The sequence below is a fragment of the Oncorhynchus kisutch genome, linkage group LG10, assembly GCF_002021735.2.
Source record: "Oncorhynchus kisutch isolate 150728-3 linkage group LG10, Okis_V2, whole genome shotgun sequence".
NCBI classification, from domain to species: domain Eukaryota; kingdom Metazoa; phylum Chordata; class Actinopteri; order Salmoniformes; family Salmonidae; genus Oncorhynchus; species Oncorhynchus kisutch.
Genome location: NC_034183.2, coordinates 44,786,114 through 44,804,358, shown reverse-complemented (window position 1 = coordinate 44,804,358; position 18,245 = coordinate 44,786,114). Strand labels below are relative to the sequence as shown.

At 43.0% G+C, this 18,245-nt stretch overlaps 1 protein-coding gene across 1 annotated transcript; it reads right to left on the bottom strand.

Annotated features, from left to right (window-relative positions):
- Window positions 1-7,441: 7,441 nt before the first annotated feature.
- Window positions 7,442-17,693, bottom strand: LOC116375947 (vitellogenin-like). The gene is made up of 34 exons (XM_031834968.1): window positions 17,591-17,693; window positions 17,405-17,425; window positions 17,112-17,263; window positions 16,769-17,020; window positions 16,518-16,679; window positions 16,279-16,427; window positions 16,037-16,187; window positions 15,772-15,929; window positions 15,542-15,707; window positions 13,753-13,878; window positions 13,287-13,505; window positions 12,975-13,192; window positions 12,783-12,880; window positions 12,550-12,674; window positions 12,355-12,456; window positions 12,125-12,244; window positions 11,843-12,029; window positions 11,653-11,746; window positions 11,383-11,568; window positions 11,104-11,263; window positions 10,771-10,984; window positions 10,403-10,683; window positions 10,200-10,259; window positions 10,018-10,092; window positions 9,701-9,907; window positions 9,410-9,561; window positions 9,165-9,312; window positions 8,936-9,062; window positions 8,655-8,838; window positions 8,472-8,566; window positions 8,247-8,341; window positions 7,948-8,113; window positions 7,702-7,863; window positions 7,442-7,593 (listed from the first exon to the last, which is right to left on the bottom strand). Exons 1-34 carry the CDS (start codon window positions 17,628-17,630, stop codon window positions 7,481-7,483), a joined length of 4,965 nt encoding a protein of 1,654 aa, XP_031690828.1. The 5' UTR covers window positions 17,631-17,693; the 3' UTR covers window positions 7,442-7,480.
- Between the last annotated feature and the right edge of the window lie 552 nt (window positions 17,694-18,245).

The following is an 18,245-nucleotide window of genomic DNA, read 5'->3' as shown; positions in this document are numbered from 1 at the left end:
TTGAACTTTTTGGCAACAATGCAAACGTTATGTTTGGCGTAAAAGCAACACAGCTCATCACCTTGAACACACCATCCCCACTGTCAAACATGGTGGTGGCAGCATCATGGTTTGGGCCTGCTTTTCTTCAGCAGGGACAGGGAAGATGGTTAAAATTGATGGGAAGATGGATGGAGCCAAATACAGGGCCATTCTGGAAGAAAACCTGATGGAGTCTGCAAAAGACCTGAGACTGGGACGGAGATTTGTCTTCCAACAAGACAATGATCCAAAACATAAAGCAAAATCTACAATGGAATGGTCCAAAAATAAACATATCCAGGTGTTAGAATGGCCAAGTCAAAGTCCAGACCTGAATCCAATCGAGAATCTGTGGAAAGAACTGAAAACTGCTGTTCACAAATGCTCTCCATCCAACCTCACTGAGCTCAAGCTGTTTTGCAAGGAGGAATGGGAAAAAGTTTCAGTCTCTCGATGTGCAAAACTGATAGAAACATACCCCAAGCGACTTACAGCTGTAATCGCAGCAAAAGGTGGCACTACAAAGTATTAACTTAAGGGGGCTGAATAATTTTGCACGCCCAATGTTAAAAAAGTTTGAAATATCCAATAAATGTCGTTCCACTTCATGATTGTGTCCCACTTGTTGTTGATTCTTCACAAAAAATACAGTTTTATATCTTTATGTTTGAAGCCTGAAATGTGGCAAAAGGTCGCAAAGTTCAAGGGGGCTGAATACTTTCGCAAGGCACTGTATATATGACAGAGTGAACCTAAATCAGGTGAAGCACATGGCCCACCTTGCCTGACGTGGATTCAGTCTCCTTGCTACCCAAATATACTCCAGATTCTGGTGGTCGGTCCAGATGAGAAAGGGGTGCTTAGCCCCCTCAAGGCAGTGTTTCCACACCCTCAGGGCCTTGACCACCGCTAACAACTCCTGGTCCCCCACATCATAGTTACGCTCCGCCGGACTGAGCTTCCTTGAAAAGAAAGAGCAGGGGCGGAGTATTGGTGGCGTACCCGAGCAGTGATAGCCTCGGACGCGTCCACCTCCACTATGAATGCTAGAGAGGGGTCCAGGTGCGTCAACACTGGTGCATCCGTGAACAGCGCCTTCAACCTATTGAAGGCTCTGTCCGCCTCTGCCGACCACCGCAAACGCACCAGCCCCCCCTTCAGCAGTGAGGTAATGGGGGCTGCTACCTGGCCAAAACCCCGGATAAACCTCTGGTAGTAATTGGCAAACCTCCTTCACCATGGTAGAAGTCGGCCAATTACGCACAGCCTTAATGCGGTCACACTCCATCACCACCCCCAAGGTGGAAATGCGATAACCCAGGAAGGAGACGGCTCGTTTGGAGAACACACACTTCTCAGCCTTGACGTATAGGTCATGCTCCAGCAGTCTACCAAGCACCTTGCGTACGAGAGACGGAATATCGGAATATCATCGATATAGACAACCACGCCCTGCCCATATAGGTCCCTGAGAATCTTGTCTACAAAGGATTGAAAGACGGCTGGAACATTCTTTAACCCAAACGGCATGACGAGGTACTCATAGTGGCCCGATGTGATACTAAAACACGGTTTTCCACTCGTCTCCATCCCGAATACGCATCAGACTATACGCGCTCCTGAGATGTGAAATGATTCCACCGCCGTAGCGATGAGAGGTAGTGGGTAACTAAACCCCACTGTGATGGCATTTAGAGCTCTATGATCAATTACGGATGCAGACCTGCCTCCCTCCTTTTTCTTCACAAAAAAGAAACTCGAGGAGACGGGTGAGATGGAGAGCCGAATGTACCCCTGCCCCAGAGATTCCATGATAAACAGTATGTCTCCATAGCCAACGTCTCCTCCTGGGACATGACTCTTGGGAAGCGCAGCGTTTATCTGGAGATTTATCACACAATCCCCCTGTCGATGAGGTGGTAATTTAGTCGCTCTCTTCTTACTGAAAGCGATTGCCAAATCGGAATATTCAGGGGGGATGCGCACCGTGGAACCCTGGTCTGGACTCTCCACCGATGTCGCACCGATGGAAACTCCCAGACACCTTCCAGAACACTCCTCTGACCACCCCTGGAGAACCCCCTGTGTCCACGAAATCTTAAAATTGTGACTAGCCAGCCAGGGAATCCACAGCACCACTGGAAACGCAGGCGAATCGATAATGAACAGACTAATTCGCTCCCTATGATTCCCCTGCGTCACCATGTCCAGTGGAACTGTGGCCTCTCTGACCAACCCTGACTAAACAGCCGGCTGTCTAGGGAGTGCACGGGGAAGGGAGAATCTATCGGCACGAGCAGAACACCCAGCTTGATGGCGAGTCCGCGATCCATAAAGTTCCCAGCTGCACCTGAATCGACTAGCGCATTATGCTGGGAAGAGGGGGAAAAAATCAAGACAACATGTGACCAACAGGGGGTTCTGGGTGAGTTTGGTGCTGACTCACCTGGGGTGACCGAGAAGCGTTCCGCCTGCCCTCTCGACTCTCAGACGGGCCCCCCCAGCACCGACCACAGCTGGTGCAGGAGGAACCTCCTCCTCCGGTACCCCTCGGCACGGCCCCCCCTAACTCCATAGGAATGGGAGCGGGGGCGCTGGGTGGTGGTGGAACGAACAGGACCCTCCCCAAACGCCCGCGGGCAGCCAGCAGATTGTCCAGCCGGATAGAAATGTCGATGATTTCATCAAGGGAGAGAGCGGTGTCCCGACACGCTAGCTCCCTGCGGACGTCCTCCCGGAGACTACACCGGTAGTGGTCTATCAGGGCCCTGTCGTTCCACCCAGCCCCAGCGGCCAAGGTCCGGAACTCCAACGCGTAATCCTGTGCGCTCCTCTTCTCCTGCCTAAGGTGGAACAGTCACTCACCCGCCGGGTGAACTCCGGGTAGTGCTCCTTTGCCGAGTCTGGGCCATTCCAGAACGCGTTCGCCCACTCTAGAGCACGCCCCGTCAGGCAGGAGACGAGGACACTCACCCTCCATCATAGTCCCTCGGGAGCGCAAGACGGAGAGCGCTGGAGCCAGAGGGGGATGGAGGAGAAGGGGGATCCAGAGCTGGAGGAACCAAAGGTGGAGAGAGGAGACCACTCCTCTCCCATCGGTCCATTCTCTCCATCATCTGGTCCATCGCGGATCCTATCCGATAGAGGATGGTGGAGGACACGTTCCTCCATCGATGGGAGGGGCTTGGCAGCTGCTCCCGCTGACTCCATTCTTTAATTAATGGTGCGGGATTCTGTCACGCAGCTGTGTACAACATGTACACTGAAAACAATCCCGCACAACCAGCAGGCGGGCCGGCTGGTAAATAAAGCCCAACCAATTATCCTAAACTAAACACAGGTGCAACTAATAAACAGAAAAGGGGGAAAAGGGATCAGTGGCAGCTAGTAGGCCAGTGACGACGACCGCCGAGCGCCACCCGAACAGGAGGGGGTGCCACTGTCGTTAGGAGTCGTGACAGTAGCATGATTATCCACAATAGTAAGTCATCTGCAAAAAGGATCAAAGCTAAATTAGGTTCAGGGATAGCTGAAATACAATCAAGGTCAATCATATAAAGATCATGGAAAAAAGCCTATTCACTGAAACTCTTTGTGATGACACAAGTCTTATTTTTGTATTCTCACATCTCTCACATAAACAACTGGGAAATGGTCACTGTCTTGACACCAGTTGAACTAGGTAACTCCTCGAGTTCACAAAGGTTAGCCGAGGGAGGACGGGACCCCTATAACAGTTATGGATACATTTTTCACCAGACAAAGGCTTAAGACAGTAGCTCACATTTTTGGGCAAGGGAAATGGATTTCAGTAAAGAGACAGAGAAAATATATTTTTAAAGGAATGGCCACTCCACTACCTCTACCTGTCTGTCAGCTCTGAACACATTATAACCCTCAATATGTATATCAGAGTCCAGAATGTCCGCAGAGATACAAGTTTCAGTCAATACCAGCATGCCCATATTTGTCTGCATTGCCCATATTTTGATGTAATCTAGTTTAGGAAGTAAGCTCCTGCTGTCCATATGCATCAACCCAAGTCCTTTACAATCTTTACATTTTTAAAGTCACATGGAGTCTACAACTCAAACAAGCTATGCTCAATAGGCAGTTTCAGGTCTGGTCTGATGGTTGATGTTCATACAGTTTTTATGGCTATACGCTTGGTACACCTGTATTTGGGGAGATTCTCCCATTTTTCTCTGCAGATCCTCTCAAGCTCTGTCAGGTTGGCTGCACAGCTATTTTCAAGTTTCTCCAGAGATGTTTTATTGGGTTCAAGTCTGGGCTCTGGCTGGGCCACTCAAGGACATTAAGAGACTTGTCCCGAAGCCACTCCTGCGTTGTCTTGGCTGTGTGCTTAGGGTTGATGTACTGTTGGAAGGTGAACCTTCAACCCCAGTCTGAGGTCCTGAGTGCACTGGAGCAGATTTTCATCAAGGATCTCTCTGTACTTTGCTCTGTTCATCTTTCCCTCAACCCTGACTAGTCTCCCATTCCCTACTGCTTAAAAACTTCCCCACAGCATGATGCTTCCAGCACCATGCTTCCCCGTAGGGATGGTGCCAGGTTTCCTCCAGATGTGACACTTGCCATTCAGGCCAAAGAGTTCAATGTTGGTTTCATCAGACATGATAATCTTGTTCTCATGGTCTAAGAGTCCTTTAGGTGCCTTTTGGCAAACACCAAGTGCCTTTTAATGAGGAGAACTTCCGTCTGGCCACTCTACCATGAAGGCCTGATTGGTGGAGTGCTGCAGAGATGGTTGTCCTTCTGGAAGGTTCTCCTACCTCCACAGAGGAACTCTGGAGCTCTGTCAGAGTGACCATCGGGTTCTTGGTCACATCCCTGAGTAAGGCCCCCCTCCTCCGATTGCTCGAATCTTGGTGGTTCCAAACTTCTTCCATTTAAGAATGATGGAGGCCACTGTGTTCTTGGGTACCTTCAATGCTGAAGAAATGTTTTGGTACCATTCCCCAGATCTGTGCTTTGACATAATCCTGTCTCGGAGCTCTATTGACAATTCCTTCAACCTCATGTCTTGTTTTTTTGCTCTGACATACACTGTCAACTGTGGGACCTTATATAGACAGGTATGGGCCTTTCCAAATCATGTCCAATCAATTGAATTTACCACAGGTGGACTCCAATCAAGTTGTAGAAACATCTTAAGTGTGATCAATGGAAACAGGACGCACCTGAGTTCAATTTCGAGTCTCATAGCAAACCATCTGAATCCAAGGCTTTTGATTGGGGAAGCAGCGAACCTTCACTGTAGGACAACGTCGTCGATGCATTTCCTAATGAAGCCAATAACGGAGGTGGTTAGCTCATCAATGCTATTGGCTTAGTCCCGGAATATATTCTAGTCAGCGCGAGCAAACTGTCCTGTAGCATAGCCTCCGATTCAGAGGACCATTTCTCAATGCAACACATCATGGGTACTTCCCCTTTGAGCTTCTGCTTGTAGACAGGAAGCAGGAGTATGGAGTCATGATCTGATTAGCCGAAAGGGTGATGAGGAAAGGCCTTGTATGCTTGCGTGTGGCTAGAGTAGCATTGGTCTTCATCCCCCCTTGTTGCATAGGAGTTGTGTTGATGGAAGTTGGGGATTATGTGTCTTAATGGCTAGGAACTTAATGACTAGGAACTAACAAGGAAAACAGCCTCCGAGGGCATGGTTTCCTGCCTGTTTTTCTTATCCTGAGATTGAACATATACAGCAATCACGATAACAGCTGAAAACTCTCTCGGGGGTAGAAAGTTTGGCATTTGTCCATCAAGTATTCCAAGACGGGTGAGCAATGGGTAGAAACTTCCATTGCGCTAGAGTTAGGACACCATTTACTGTTGATGAAGAGGCATACACCTCCTCCTGTCAATTTTCCTGAATCCAATGTCCTGTCCGCTCGGTGAATGGAGAATCCATCGAGTTGGATTGCCATGGGGGCAAGGCCAAGTGTTTTTGGGACGGACAAGGCCCCTGACTGTATTTTGATAGAGCCATAATATTTTGACTTCTGAGTGACAGAGGGACAAGTTAGTGTGGTTTTTAAGGTAATGTTTTTGTTCGTAGATGTCATTTGTATAGATTTCATGTCAAAAGTATTTTTATTGTATTACCTTTTGTTAAAGTCATGTAGTTTTATACATTTGAATGTGAGACAACGTAATGTATTTGTTTTCATAGTCAACATAGTTTTTTCTTAACCTGTTATGGTTGCAATCCCGATACCGGGATCGATATGACAACTACCAGTGAAAATAGAGGGCGCCAAAAGTCAAAACACAGAAATCTCATAATTACAATTCCTAAAACATACATGTGTCTTATATAATTTTAAATCTATTTTTGTTGATAATCCCACCAAAGTGTCCGATTTCAAATAGGCTTTTCAGCGAAAGCACTACAAACGATTATGTTAGGTCTCCACCAAACCACAATAAGCAGACATTTTCCAGCAAAATATAGCCTTCACAAAAACCAGAAATAAAGATAAAATGAATCACTAACCTTGAATTATCTTCATCAGATGACACTCATAGGACTTCATGTTACACAATACATTTTGTTTGATAAAGTTCATATATAAAAAAAATCTGAGTTTACATTGGCGCGTTAGATTCACTAGTTCCAAAAACATCAAGTGATTTTGCATAGCCACATCACTCAACAGAAATACTCATCATAAATGTAGATGATAATATAGTTATACACATGGAATTATAGATATACCTCTCCTTAATTCAACCGCTGTGTCAGATTTTTTTTTAAACGGAAAAAGAAATGCATGCAATAATCTGAGCTCAGATTTCTGACTTCCTGTTTTGACTTCAACTCAGGATTTTGCCTGCCAATATGAGTTCTGTTATACTCACAGACATCATTCAAACTGTTTTAGAAACTTCAGAGTGTTTTCTATCCAATACTAATAATACTATGCAAATATTAAAAACTATGACAGAGTAGCAGGCCGTTTGGTATGGGCACCTTTTCATCCAAGCTACTCAATACTGCCCCTGCAGACATAAACAATTTAATATTGAATATCATTTTAGAATGTGCATTCAGTGAAATGTTGCTGATACACCAACACTAAATGGGAAAAGAGATATAGTTCTTTACATTGATTTATGAAATTGACAAACTGTCTTTCAATTGATTGAAAGACAGTTTCAATTGATTGTGATGACAACAAAACAATATTGGTCTTTTTTTTAAATAGTTTTTTAAATTTCATAATTCACCATGAAAAGTGATTGCCATTAAATGTCTCTTATTAGAGGGCTCTTTTTGCAAATGAAAAATGTGGAAAAATGTATCAGAGACCATCTTTGAATGCACAGTTGGATTTATTACAATTTGAATGGTCAATAATGTTGTAGGTTACATATCAGTGATGTAAAATTACATATTTTCTGTTATAAAAGTTACAGTATCTGCTCCACCAGAGCACTAAATGCACTGCTCAGAGCAGCGACAGGCCACATGGGCTTCTGCCTTCTCCATCAGGTCCACACTCTTCTCATAGATGCTGCTCAGACCTTCAGAGCGGTTCAGGTTAGAATCTGTAATAGGAAAGAAAGTAAGAAATTAGGAACTGCAGATCAGTATTTATTGGATACATCAGAGCAGTATGGTGTCTTCAGTAAAACAGTTGTCCATTATCCACTCACCGACGGGCAGGCAGTGGAAACCGATGGTGATGGGGGTGGTCCTCACTGGGAGGCATCCAGGCAGACAGCGCAGCACAGGCTCAACAGAGTAGCATTTGGACTCCCTGTCATCAACAATCACCTGCTTCTCCAGCTTCACAGACTCAAGCTTCATGAGACATTCTGACATAGAGAGGTACAGCAATAATATGTTAACTAAATGAACTGACATTTGTAATGCAGCATAAGCGGTAGGCTAAGACTTACCAGACGCATCACGGCAGCTATCAGAAGGAAGCACCCAGGAATGGGCAAAGCTGACTGAGCTCTTGGTCAGGCGGCCACTGGGTGTACGGTACTCCTGTCTGTCTTCGCCATCAGCCTTTCCACAGAGTCCACAGGTCTGTCCCTTCATCCAGTCCACGACTTTAATCTGAGTGCCAAAATCACACAACAACTTAGAACAACTGTAGCTTATGTTTTGGTAGCCCTTTAAACAAGTAATACGCTATTCATACATTTAATGATACAGTATTATTGATATTATGACATAAGATTCCAATCACCTTCCATGAGTCCCTATCAAAGTAGACTTTTTGGAGACCATGGCTTGGGGCATAGAGAGACACACCTTCACCCTTCTGTTTGATCTTGATAGAACCTTAGGCAAGAAAATAAACAATGTTGTAGTTTATGGATGAGGCCATTTTCTATTATCTTATTACTGCAGTACATTAGATTATTCTAGTTATTGTGATGTTGATAAATAAGGTTGAAGGAGCATGAGAAACCTGAGGGGTCCTCGTATGGGAGGTTGGCTTTGGAAATTTCCATTCCATTGACCTTCACTATCACATCATTGTCCTCAGGGTACAGGTCAACATCACTGGAAGTGTCAAAGATAATATTTCATACATTGTTATTGATAGAAATATATTTGTGTAAAAGCAATTGTTTTCTAAAACAATACTCACATGTCAGAGATTTTCACATTGATGTGGTTTTCTTCAGATGCGTGATCCTTCTTCAGCAGAACCATGAATTTGAGCTCTATGGTGCAATCCTGAGCCAAAACTTGGTAGCAGGAGAGAGGCATCTTGATCTTGTACTTCCTGTTGTTAAATGTTGTCAATGTGTCTCTGACCATGCTACATTTAACTGGAAAACAATAGTGTTAATTTATACCTTCCTTGCCTTTATTAACGTTGTACTGTGACATTGTTTTGTTTTTAGTTTTTTTATTGTTTCTGCTTACCTGCGTTGACTTCAGAAAACAAGTAGTGGATTTTGTTAACAATGTTGTCATCAAAGGGAGAAAGATCAGTCATAGACTCAATGGGCAGAGAACAGGGGAGGTTCACACCCCGTTTATACAGTGTCATCTGTGATTTAGATACACAAATCCTCAACAGTCAACCAAGAAGAGAAGTCTGGAGAAATAAAACAGCAGAAAATGCTATTGTGGGAAAAACAATGTTCCTCACCTTGGGTGTTTTCAGAATGACATCCAGGGTCCTTTCAGATGTTGCAACCACAGTGCATTGAATCTGTTTCTCACTATTTTTGTCTTTTTGCATTGGAACCAAGTCAGCCAGGTAATATGGAATGTTCCCAGGGATGAATTCAGACACGCTAGAAGAGAAAAGGTCACACAAATCAGAAGTTGTTCATGATTTGTTCTGTAACATTATTCAGCTATCACTAGTAAATAACAAATGAGTAACCGTACATCCTAACATAGCGCCAAACAGCCTTGGGAACCTTGGGGAGTCTGTCCCAAGACAACCTCAGACGAACTGCAGGGCTTGGACCAACAAGACCAGTCTCAGCAGTGATGAAGGTGTTATAATCCTTGCACTCTGCCCCCCAAGCAATCTTGGCCTAATTAGGAGAACAAAATAAAGTGTACATTTTTTTAGTATACCTTAGATGTTATTGCTACCCATGGTACAACCTAAACATTAAAAAAATGATCAGAAAACGTATATTGTAGCACCATTTACAAGATATTTGATCTTACAGTGACTTTGTGTTTGCTGAGCAGAACACCATCAGCACACAGTTTCCAGTTGTCGTCCTCATCAAGGGCAGCCATAATGATCTGCAGTCTGAAAGTAGCTTTGTTCAAGTAAGCAGTAACCTGGTATCCCTCTATCTTATGGCCAGCTCTCACTAAACGGAAGAGGATGATCACCTTAGGGGCAAGTTTATTGCCAAGGAATTTGTCCTGAGAAGAGAAACACATTTTAAATCTTAATTCATCTCTGCGCTCTCTCCCAATGGCACACAATGAAAGAGATGATAATCTTGACTCAAGTTATGATGGTGAAGTGTCACCTGCTTGTAGATGGCATGGAAGCTAGAGGCACTGCTCTTGCTTCTGGAGATGACCTTGGAGGTGGCTTGAGAGTCCTGCAAACAAACAGCAAAACAAAGCATCAGGGTATTTACGGAAATACTTTTCTACAACGATTTATTTTGTCAACCATACCGTAGATGAAAATTCCTCAATATTGTACCTTGTGATTCTTTTTGAATTTGCGGTCGTTGGGGTCGTAAGGCTGGTCGGGGCCGTCAGGCTATTTGGGTAAAAATACCAATACATTCAATAAATTCTCTTCACATTTTTAACATCTATGTATGTTTGCAACAGGTCTGTGCCTTGTTTGTCAGCTCCATAAATATCTGACTCAAAGAGTTTTGTGAGAAACAGTAGCCTTACCTCGGAGATGCGGGAGCTGGAGGAGCTGGAAGAGCTGCTGCTCTCTGATTTGTTGGATATACTAGAGCGAGAGCTGCTGGAACTAGAGCTGCTGGAACTAGAGGAATCTCTGGTGCCGTTCTTCAGATCAGGCACCAGAATTTTCTTGAGCTTCAACAGTACAGTTTTTCCCTCGGGAGCTTCCTCCTCTTCGTTCATGGTGATGACTTTGATAATCTTTTCTGCAGCCTTGGGTCCAACTTGCACTTCAAACTCCAGCCTCTCGATGGCGGGTTCAGATGCTGCTAAAAATGGAATGCATTATAAATAGCTAAACAAATTGTTGCATGTAGATGCTGAACTTGGCGTATTACCAAATGAATGCTTACATTGTTTCACAGAAATAAGGACTGAATGCTTTCCAATTATGTTGTAGAAAAGAGTGTTTCTGATGAAGGCAGCACTCTCTGAGGCAAATTCAAAGCATGCTTTGACTCCAAGCCTTTCGACACAGATTGTCTCCTCAAGATCGACTACAATTGCCTTAAGGATGGGCTTGAAGTTGGATGGCAAATCAGAATAGAGGATCTCGGAAGATCTTGACTGAAAAAATAATATAAATTCACAAAATGTATCAAATGTCTGGGGTCTGTGGTTAATAATTTCTGATTGGTAATGCTTATGGGAATTTAGTTTTGAACAAGTATTTCATACAAACTCACCAAACTTCCAGCAAAAGAGGCAGCAGAGGCTGCAATCATAGATGTGAACTTATCCCTGGACTGCTGTGCACTTCTTGCTACTCCTTGGGCAGGAATCAAGGGAGTTATTCTCTCGACTGGGACATCCTCCACATTTCTTGCGACAGCAAAGGTCTCAATGCTGTTTGAAGGAACATAGATCAAGAAATCTGTAGTGTGGCAGCCGTGTTAAAAAAATATGAACTTAATGTAAACAGCTATTACATCCTCTTTTCTGAACAAGAAAAAGATTGCCCTTACTGTGCGACAGCAATATGCTCAGGAGCGGAAACAGGGAAAGCTTCAAACTTGAAGTTGCCATTAGCGATGTCAAGCTGTGCTGCAAATTTTGCAGGGACAATTGTGCGGACCTTAGTTCTTGCCATAATAGCAGCCTGGATGAATGCAGTGTTCACTCCCATCACAGCAAATGTATGCATGACAATGCTACAGGAATAGGAGACATTTGTTAAATTTACCAAGATTTGTGGTATTAATGATGTCATCAGAAAATATTGGTCTTATACCTACCTTGGTCTAACTTCGGCGTGTAGCTCAATGTTTGTTTCCAATAGCTGGGCAGCATGGAAGGTTTCAGGCAGAGCAGGTGTCAGAGTGGCACGGACTATGAACATAAAGATAAAAGCACATTCATATGGGAGATCAGAGATCTAGCGAAGAACTACTAATTACTAAGCAATAACTATTATGATATAGTTACCATTGACGTATGCTTTAGCGACAGCAGCAGCGTAGTAACTGAGCTCCATGGGCAAACCAACAGCGGTGGGGAAGATGCGACGCACCTCTGCAGCCAGCAGGGGCTTAACATACTGGAAAGTTGCTCCAGCCAACAGTGCCTTCAAGGCATTTTTTCCCAAAGCGTGTGCAGAAGGACTGTTGGCAAGCTGTGGGATATTATTAGGTTTAGCTGTTTTGTCCCTCAACTGTGAATGTTTTATGAATACTTTTGGAGACTATTAAGTTATATCATCTGTTGTACCTGAAGTGCCTGATCGATCATGGACTTGTCAATGTTGGCAAAGGCAATTTCCTGTCCAAAGAACTTCACATATATGGAGGCTAGGGGCTTTCTTGTGTCTAGGGACCTCCAGTCAGACAGCTGTGGATAGATGAGTAAAGCAAACCTGATTGATCAATTTTATTTTTAAAATCCACAGGGATTGAAGCAATTTAAGATAAATGTGTAACGTAGTGATCGTTGATACTTACAGCCTTAATGACACGCCTCATCTTGGTGATCCTGTCAGCATTTTCAGGAGCTGGGGGTAATTTCAGAAGAGCCTCCTGGATTCCCTCAGTTCTCACTCCAACCTAAGGGGCAAACATTAAGCTTGGACAGTTTAAAAGTGTTTTAAATGTTCTCAATCATTATCATTTCAAGGAACTTTGAAAAAACGCCTTTACCTCAAGAACATCAGCAGCTGCTCCAGCAAAGTAGGTGCGAGCTTTGGCCACGACAGTTCTGGGGAAAAGGGTGGCAGCATCGTTGATGTAGAAAGCACTGGCAGCAGCACCAATCCTTAGGGGATCTTTAAAATGGGGAAAAATGACTGTTAATGATTGATTTGTTGATGTTTAGTGAATGATGCTAATGGGCCAGTCGTTGCAAGCCAAGGAAGATAAGAGGAGGACCTTACTGGAATAGGCATCCAGGTGGATGGCTTGACTGAAGTGGCAGCTCAATCTTCTACATTTGGTGCTGAGCATCTTGACAGCAACATTGCAGGCAGCAGCACTAAAATGAAGGAATAGCACCTATGTTATTAATTCTGATTCCATAGATATTGAGAGAGATGTAATGACATGTAAAGGTGAAAGAGTGCTCTTACACTGAGGCAAAGTCAGGGGCGGTGCTCCTGGTCAGGGACTTCATGTGAGAGTAGGTGAAGCTAGTCACCTGCAGATTTTTCTCTGTTTTCAGAATGTTAGCTAAAATAATCACCAGGCCCATTGGGGGCTTTGTCTCAAACAGAACAATGCAGGCAAGCATGCGGAGCTCTGGGTGGAGAGCCTTGTCCATGAACAACTGCACAGCAACTTCCTGGACCTATTTCACAACAATAATGCAGAGATTTGAATGGACTTCACTAGTGAGAATGATGATGTTGTCATTTGCAATTTAATGGAGGGACTGTACTCACCATTCTAGGCTCCCTCTTAGCAATGTTCCTCAGGGCCAAGACTGCATCAGCCTGGACTCTCAGGGGCAGAGCAGCAGCTGCAGTTCCAAACACGGGCAGGAGCTTTGTGATTGGTTTAATGCTAGCAGGATGGCCAGCATTACCCAGAGCTTTAAGAACCATGGAGAGTTCCTCAAGTTTGCTATTAGCAACAGCCTGAACAGCAAGTTCGTGGATGGGCTGTGGGAAGACATGTACAGTAGATATGTTTGAATAACCTCAATCAGTAGATCATCATATACATGAGATGACATCTACCTCTTTGAAGAGTATCCCACTAGCACTGACTTTGCTGATAAATCTTTTTTCGAGGGAAATGTACTTGATACGATTGTGATATGTTGCTATCTCACCTATCTATCGTAAGAGCATCTATCTGTTAAGTGACTCAAATGTAAATGATTATAGGAAAATACATCCAGTTTACCTTCACAAGTTCAGCGGGGCAGTTGGGATATTGGACACAGTATTTGGAAACCATGGTACCATAACCAAGCATGGCGATCTCACGTAGAACTGGGTGTGTCTGAATCTTGTGGTTGAAAGCCAGGCTCTGGTGGTGAAAAAGGTATTGTTTTGAGTCATCTTTATATAATTTCTTACAAAATATTGAAGAGATAGGACAGTGTAGAAGGAGTAAAGTGGGTCCAGGATTCACAACCAGACGGTTGCGAGCACATATGTGACCAGCTTTAAAAAACTAGGCATATGTCGCACATCACTACTTCACAGGAGAGGCATTTGCAGTTTATTCTTTCAGAAATGCCTCCTGGAACATGTGAACTGTCATGTGCCTTCATAACAAACTTGTATGCCATCTGTAAATATGAATACAATTATTAAATTAGGAGCCTCGTTGGTTTAGCCATGGAAAAATACCTTCCCGCTAGCCATGATTGGCTGAGATAATGAATGGGCTAATGAATGGGCTGGACATGCCGAGAGATGAGTTTGTGTTGGTCTGCTATTTAGCACACTTCTGTCTATAACATGAGCTGCTCGGTATGTGTCAATAATCCTTGCTACAGTGGCTTTTTTGAAAGATATAATGCTAGCTATGGAGATCTGCAAATGTGTTGCTACTGCGCTCCAAACATTGTTGCCCAGAATGTATTAGGTGCTATTGACAAAGATTAGCGGGGAACAGTTGTGATGGACTACTTTCTGTACACAGTCAGTGTGAACCAAAGTGACTTGACAAAACAACGGGCCCAACAAGCTGTAGCTTGCTAAAAACCAAACAGAAAAGACACACTGCCATGAAGTGTTCATCCATGTGTACTGGTAAGAGTGTAGCTACATTCTCAGATATTACAAGTTTCAAATTTTGTCAGAAAGTCATTTTTATTGCAAGTTCAAGCGTACTGTTAGCTAGCTAGCAAATGTTAGTTTGCTGTCTTGCTAGCTAACGGCACGTGTATGATCTCTGTAGTAATATTATTTGTATCTCAGAAAGCCACTTGTAATTGCTGATTACGGCCATCGATTGTATTTCATGAACATGTGTACATGTCCAGACAATAGTAACCATCCACTTAGCTACATGTGGCTGGGGGTGGTTATATAATTTATTTCACATGACCCATCAGTTTTGGACAAGTGTCTGGGTAAGCATAATGTATAATTATAAAATAATTATAAAATATTTTTATCCGGACACTTTCAAAGTCAGATTAGGTTATAGGCCAAGGACTAAATAAAGTGTACTTTACCTGGAGTTTTTCCCTATTTTAGGCTACTACTTTCACCACTTTTAGTCTTGAAATCTTTGGTTGTTTACTACACTACCTTACTCACTCTGTTTAGCTCATGGTCTCACATGTGAATCCTTAAAGAGATGGGTGGGGCTAGGGCTTTAGAGGGTGTGAACGATGCCGAATAGGTTTAAACGCAGAAGCTCTCCAGTAGTTGTAGGAAAAAATTCAAGGGACATTTTCTCAAAAGTGAGGTTACAAGTTGACCAACTTTCAAAGCAGAATTACTTTCGCATTGTTCCTCAACCGTGGGGTATGATATACCGTTTTGTAGATCTGAGTCTCTACTTTAAATAAAAAAAACACCAAATGTTGCTACATGAAACTGAATCGAGGCTCTGGGTCACATATGTGTTGAAGGTAGTGGTGTTAACCACTAGACCACCTCATGCTACAATTTTTTTTACATCTTAATGAGGAAATCTATAAGAATGCTTAAACATCATTTAAAGGTTTACTTACTTCAACAAGCTTGACAGTCTCCAGATCAGCAGCCACCATATGCACAGCGGCAACCAGAGCCTGAGCAGCCTCAAAAATAGTGATGTCACCAGCCAAAAACTTCTCCTTGATGAATCTCACAGCCACTGATTTTCCGATGGAGGGGACAGCATCCAGGATCCAGTGTCTGAAAAAAAAGGTTTTCTGTCATTGTGTCTTTGTTTGAGCAATTGAGCAATAATTTTTTTTACCTGTAAGCTGGTTTGGCCTTGAACTCAGCCCAGATGGCATTAATAGTCTCAGAGCTTGCCATGCGCAGGAGCTGAATAAACTGCAGAAACTTAAGAGGAGCATCTTCATGGACCTGTGCCGTGTTGTATGTGACCAGATGATTCAGGATCTTCACAGCCTAAACAATTATAATGAAGTGTTTGTATTAAACCTTTGTTATCTGTGGCTTTACATATTGTCAGGCTTATGTATCAAATAATAGATAGAGTCATTGAGTCACTGTACCTGAGCACGTGCGTTGCTGATCTTAAGGAGCTGAATGGGCATCTGGAGAATCTCAGTGGCAAACTCATACCGGATGGATCCACGGTGAACATAGTTATTATCGGGGACAATAATTGGAGCCTTCTTGATCTCAACGAAAGTCAACATTTGTCTGTGAAAGGTAGTTCATGGGAAACTGTTAAACCTATAAGCTTAATAAAATGAAAATGTTTTCCTTTTATACCACAAATCAGTCAACATACTTTGCTTCCATTTGGGCAGCTCCTGACATCTCATTGAATGGTGTGAACTGATGGAGCTCAGTAACAGTGGCCTCCAAGATCAGAGCACCATTGTCAGCGGGCTTCATGAGGTATTTGTAAGTGGCAGCTCCCATCAGGGCCTCCCCTCTCTGTTTAGACAAAACACAGAGTTGTATTGTCATGTGAAGTGTTTCTGGTTATGTTTTTCCAACCCCCAAAATAGATACTTATGCTCATACCTGCCGGCACTCTACACACTTCTCTGTGTAAGCCAGACCAAAGTCCTTCATGATTCTCTGCTGGCAGTTATTGAGATCCTTGCTCTTGGTCAAATGGATGCGTTCTGCCTTGGCATCTTCCCTGATCACATAGTGGGTCTTGCACACTCCCTGAGCTCCAGCCTAACACAAAAGAGAGCATGAGTGAGGAATTCAAACATTGCTTACTGAAACATGTTTTGCATCTAAATATGTACATATACAAGTTTTACCTCCTGCAACTCATAGACATTTTGTGTCTTCTTGATGTTGAGCTGAAGAATGTTCAGGATACCTCTATGGACATTCAGCACTGTTTCAGAGACAGCAGTGGGGGCAAATACCTTACCCACAACACCCTTGGCATACTCAAACTTGATGGGAATCGAGAACTGAGCAGCCAGGGCTGAAGTGAGTTTTGCAGCTGGGACGAAAGGATCGTTGGGCCACACACCACTGTACTCAAAGATCTCAGGGTTCACAAGCTACAAGAAGATATCAATTGATGTATTAGTCAATGTAATGGACATTACATTAAGATATTGTTGGTGTGGGAACTTCATGTATAATAAATACCTTCAGCAAGTAGGTATTCTCTGCAACTGCACTGATAAGAACTTTGCTGATTACTTTTACTCCAGCTCTAGCCAGACCCTCCTCAGGCAGACCACCCAGGAGCAGTGCCTCATACTTGTACACATAGGTCTTACTGGCTTCAAAATCAGGGGCTGTAATAACAATCAAAACATATTTGATGATCTTGTGATCTGAGAACTGGTTTTACTTAATTTATTCAACTAGAAAAAAATGCAGAAGTGAAACTACCTAATAAACATAAGTAAAAATCCATAAAAATAATATGTACTTACCAAAGTTAACAGATTGACTCGCTACAAGATAAAACAAAAATTATTGTCACAATATGTTACTGAATGTTTTTCAAAAAATGTCATAGATACAGAATTGTACATTTCAATATTTACATAACTTAGTTATATTTACATGAAGTTAGTTATAATATCTGCACTAGAATAAGACAGAAAAACTGTACTTACCCACAAGGGCTAGAGTCAGTGCAAGTACTACTGCTCTCATGGCCAGTGTGATGTGAGGAACAACAGTCCCAGTCCACCTTTTAAAGAAGTGCTCTATCGACAAAAACAATCGTAACAAAATATATCATTAACTAATGTTTCATAAGTTGAGATCAGTATGTGCTCATAATAAAGCCTGTTGAGTTGGTTATCACTAGTTCTGAGGTGGCCACATACACCCGTAGGTTAGGTTAACCTGCCCCACTGCCATTTAGCCCTTTACAGATCAATGTCCATCTAAGTCAGTTCTTTAATGAAAATTATCTGGAGAATAACGTGTTGTTTTATCCAACAAGTTATGTGTACTACAACCTTCATTTTTCTTTAAATATTACATTAGTTATTTTTCTCTATTTATCTGATAGACTGCATCCAATTTGTTGAGTAGAGTGTTGGAGGCTATTTTGTAAATGACATCGCCGAAGTTGAGGATCGGTAGGATGGTCGGTTTTACGAGGGTGTGTTTGGCAGCATGAGTGAAGGATGCTTTGTTGCGAAATAGGAAGCCGATTCTAGATTAAATTTTGGATTTGAGATGTTTAATGTGAGTCTGGAAGGAGAGTTTACAGTCTAACCAGACACCTAGGTATTTGTAGTTGTCCACATATTCTAAGTC

Coding starts and splice junctions, on each gene's coding strand:
- LOC116375947 (XM_031834968.1), bottom strand. CDS start 17,630: ATGAGAGCAGTAGTACTTGCACTGACTCTAGCCCTTGTGG. Junction 7,864..7,947: donor TAGCTGCCGTGATGCGTCTG/GTAAGTCTTAGC, acceptor TCTCTATGTCAG/AATGTCTCATGAAGCTTGAG. Junction 7,594..7,701: donor TTTCCACTGCCTGCCCGTCG/GTGAGTGGATAA, acceptor TTCCTATTACAG/ATTCTAACCTGAACCGCTCT.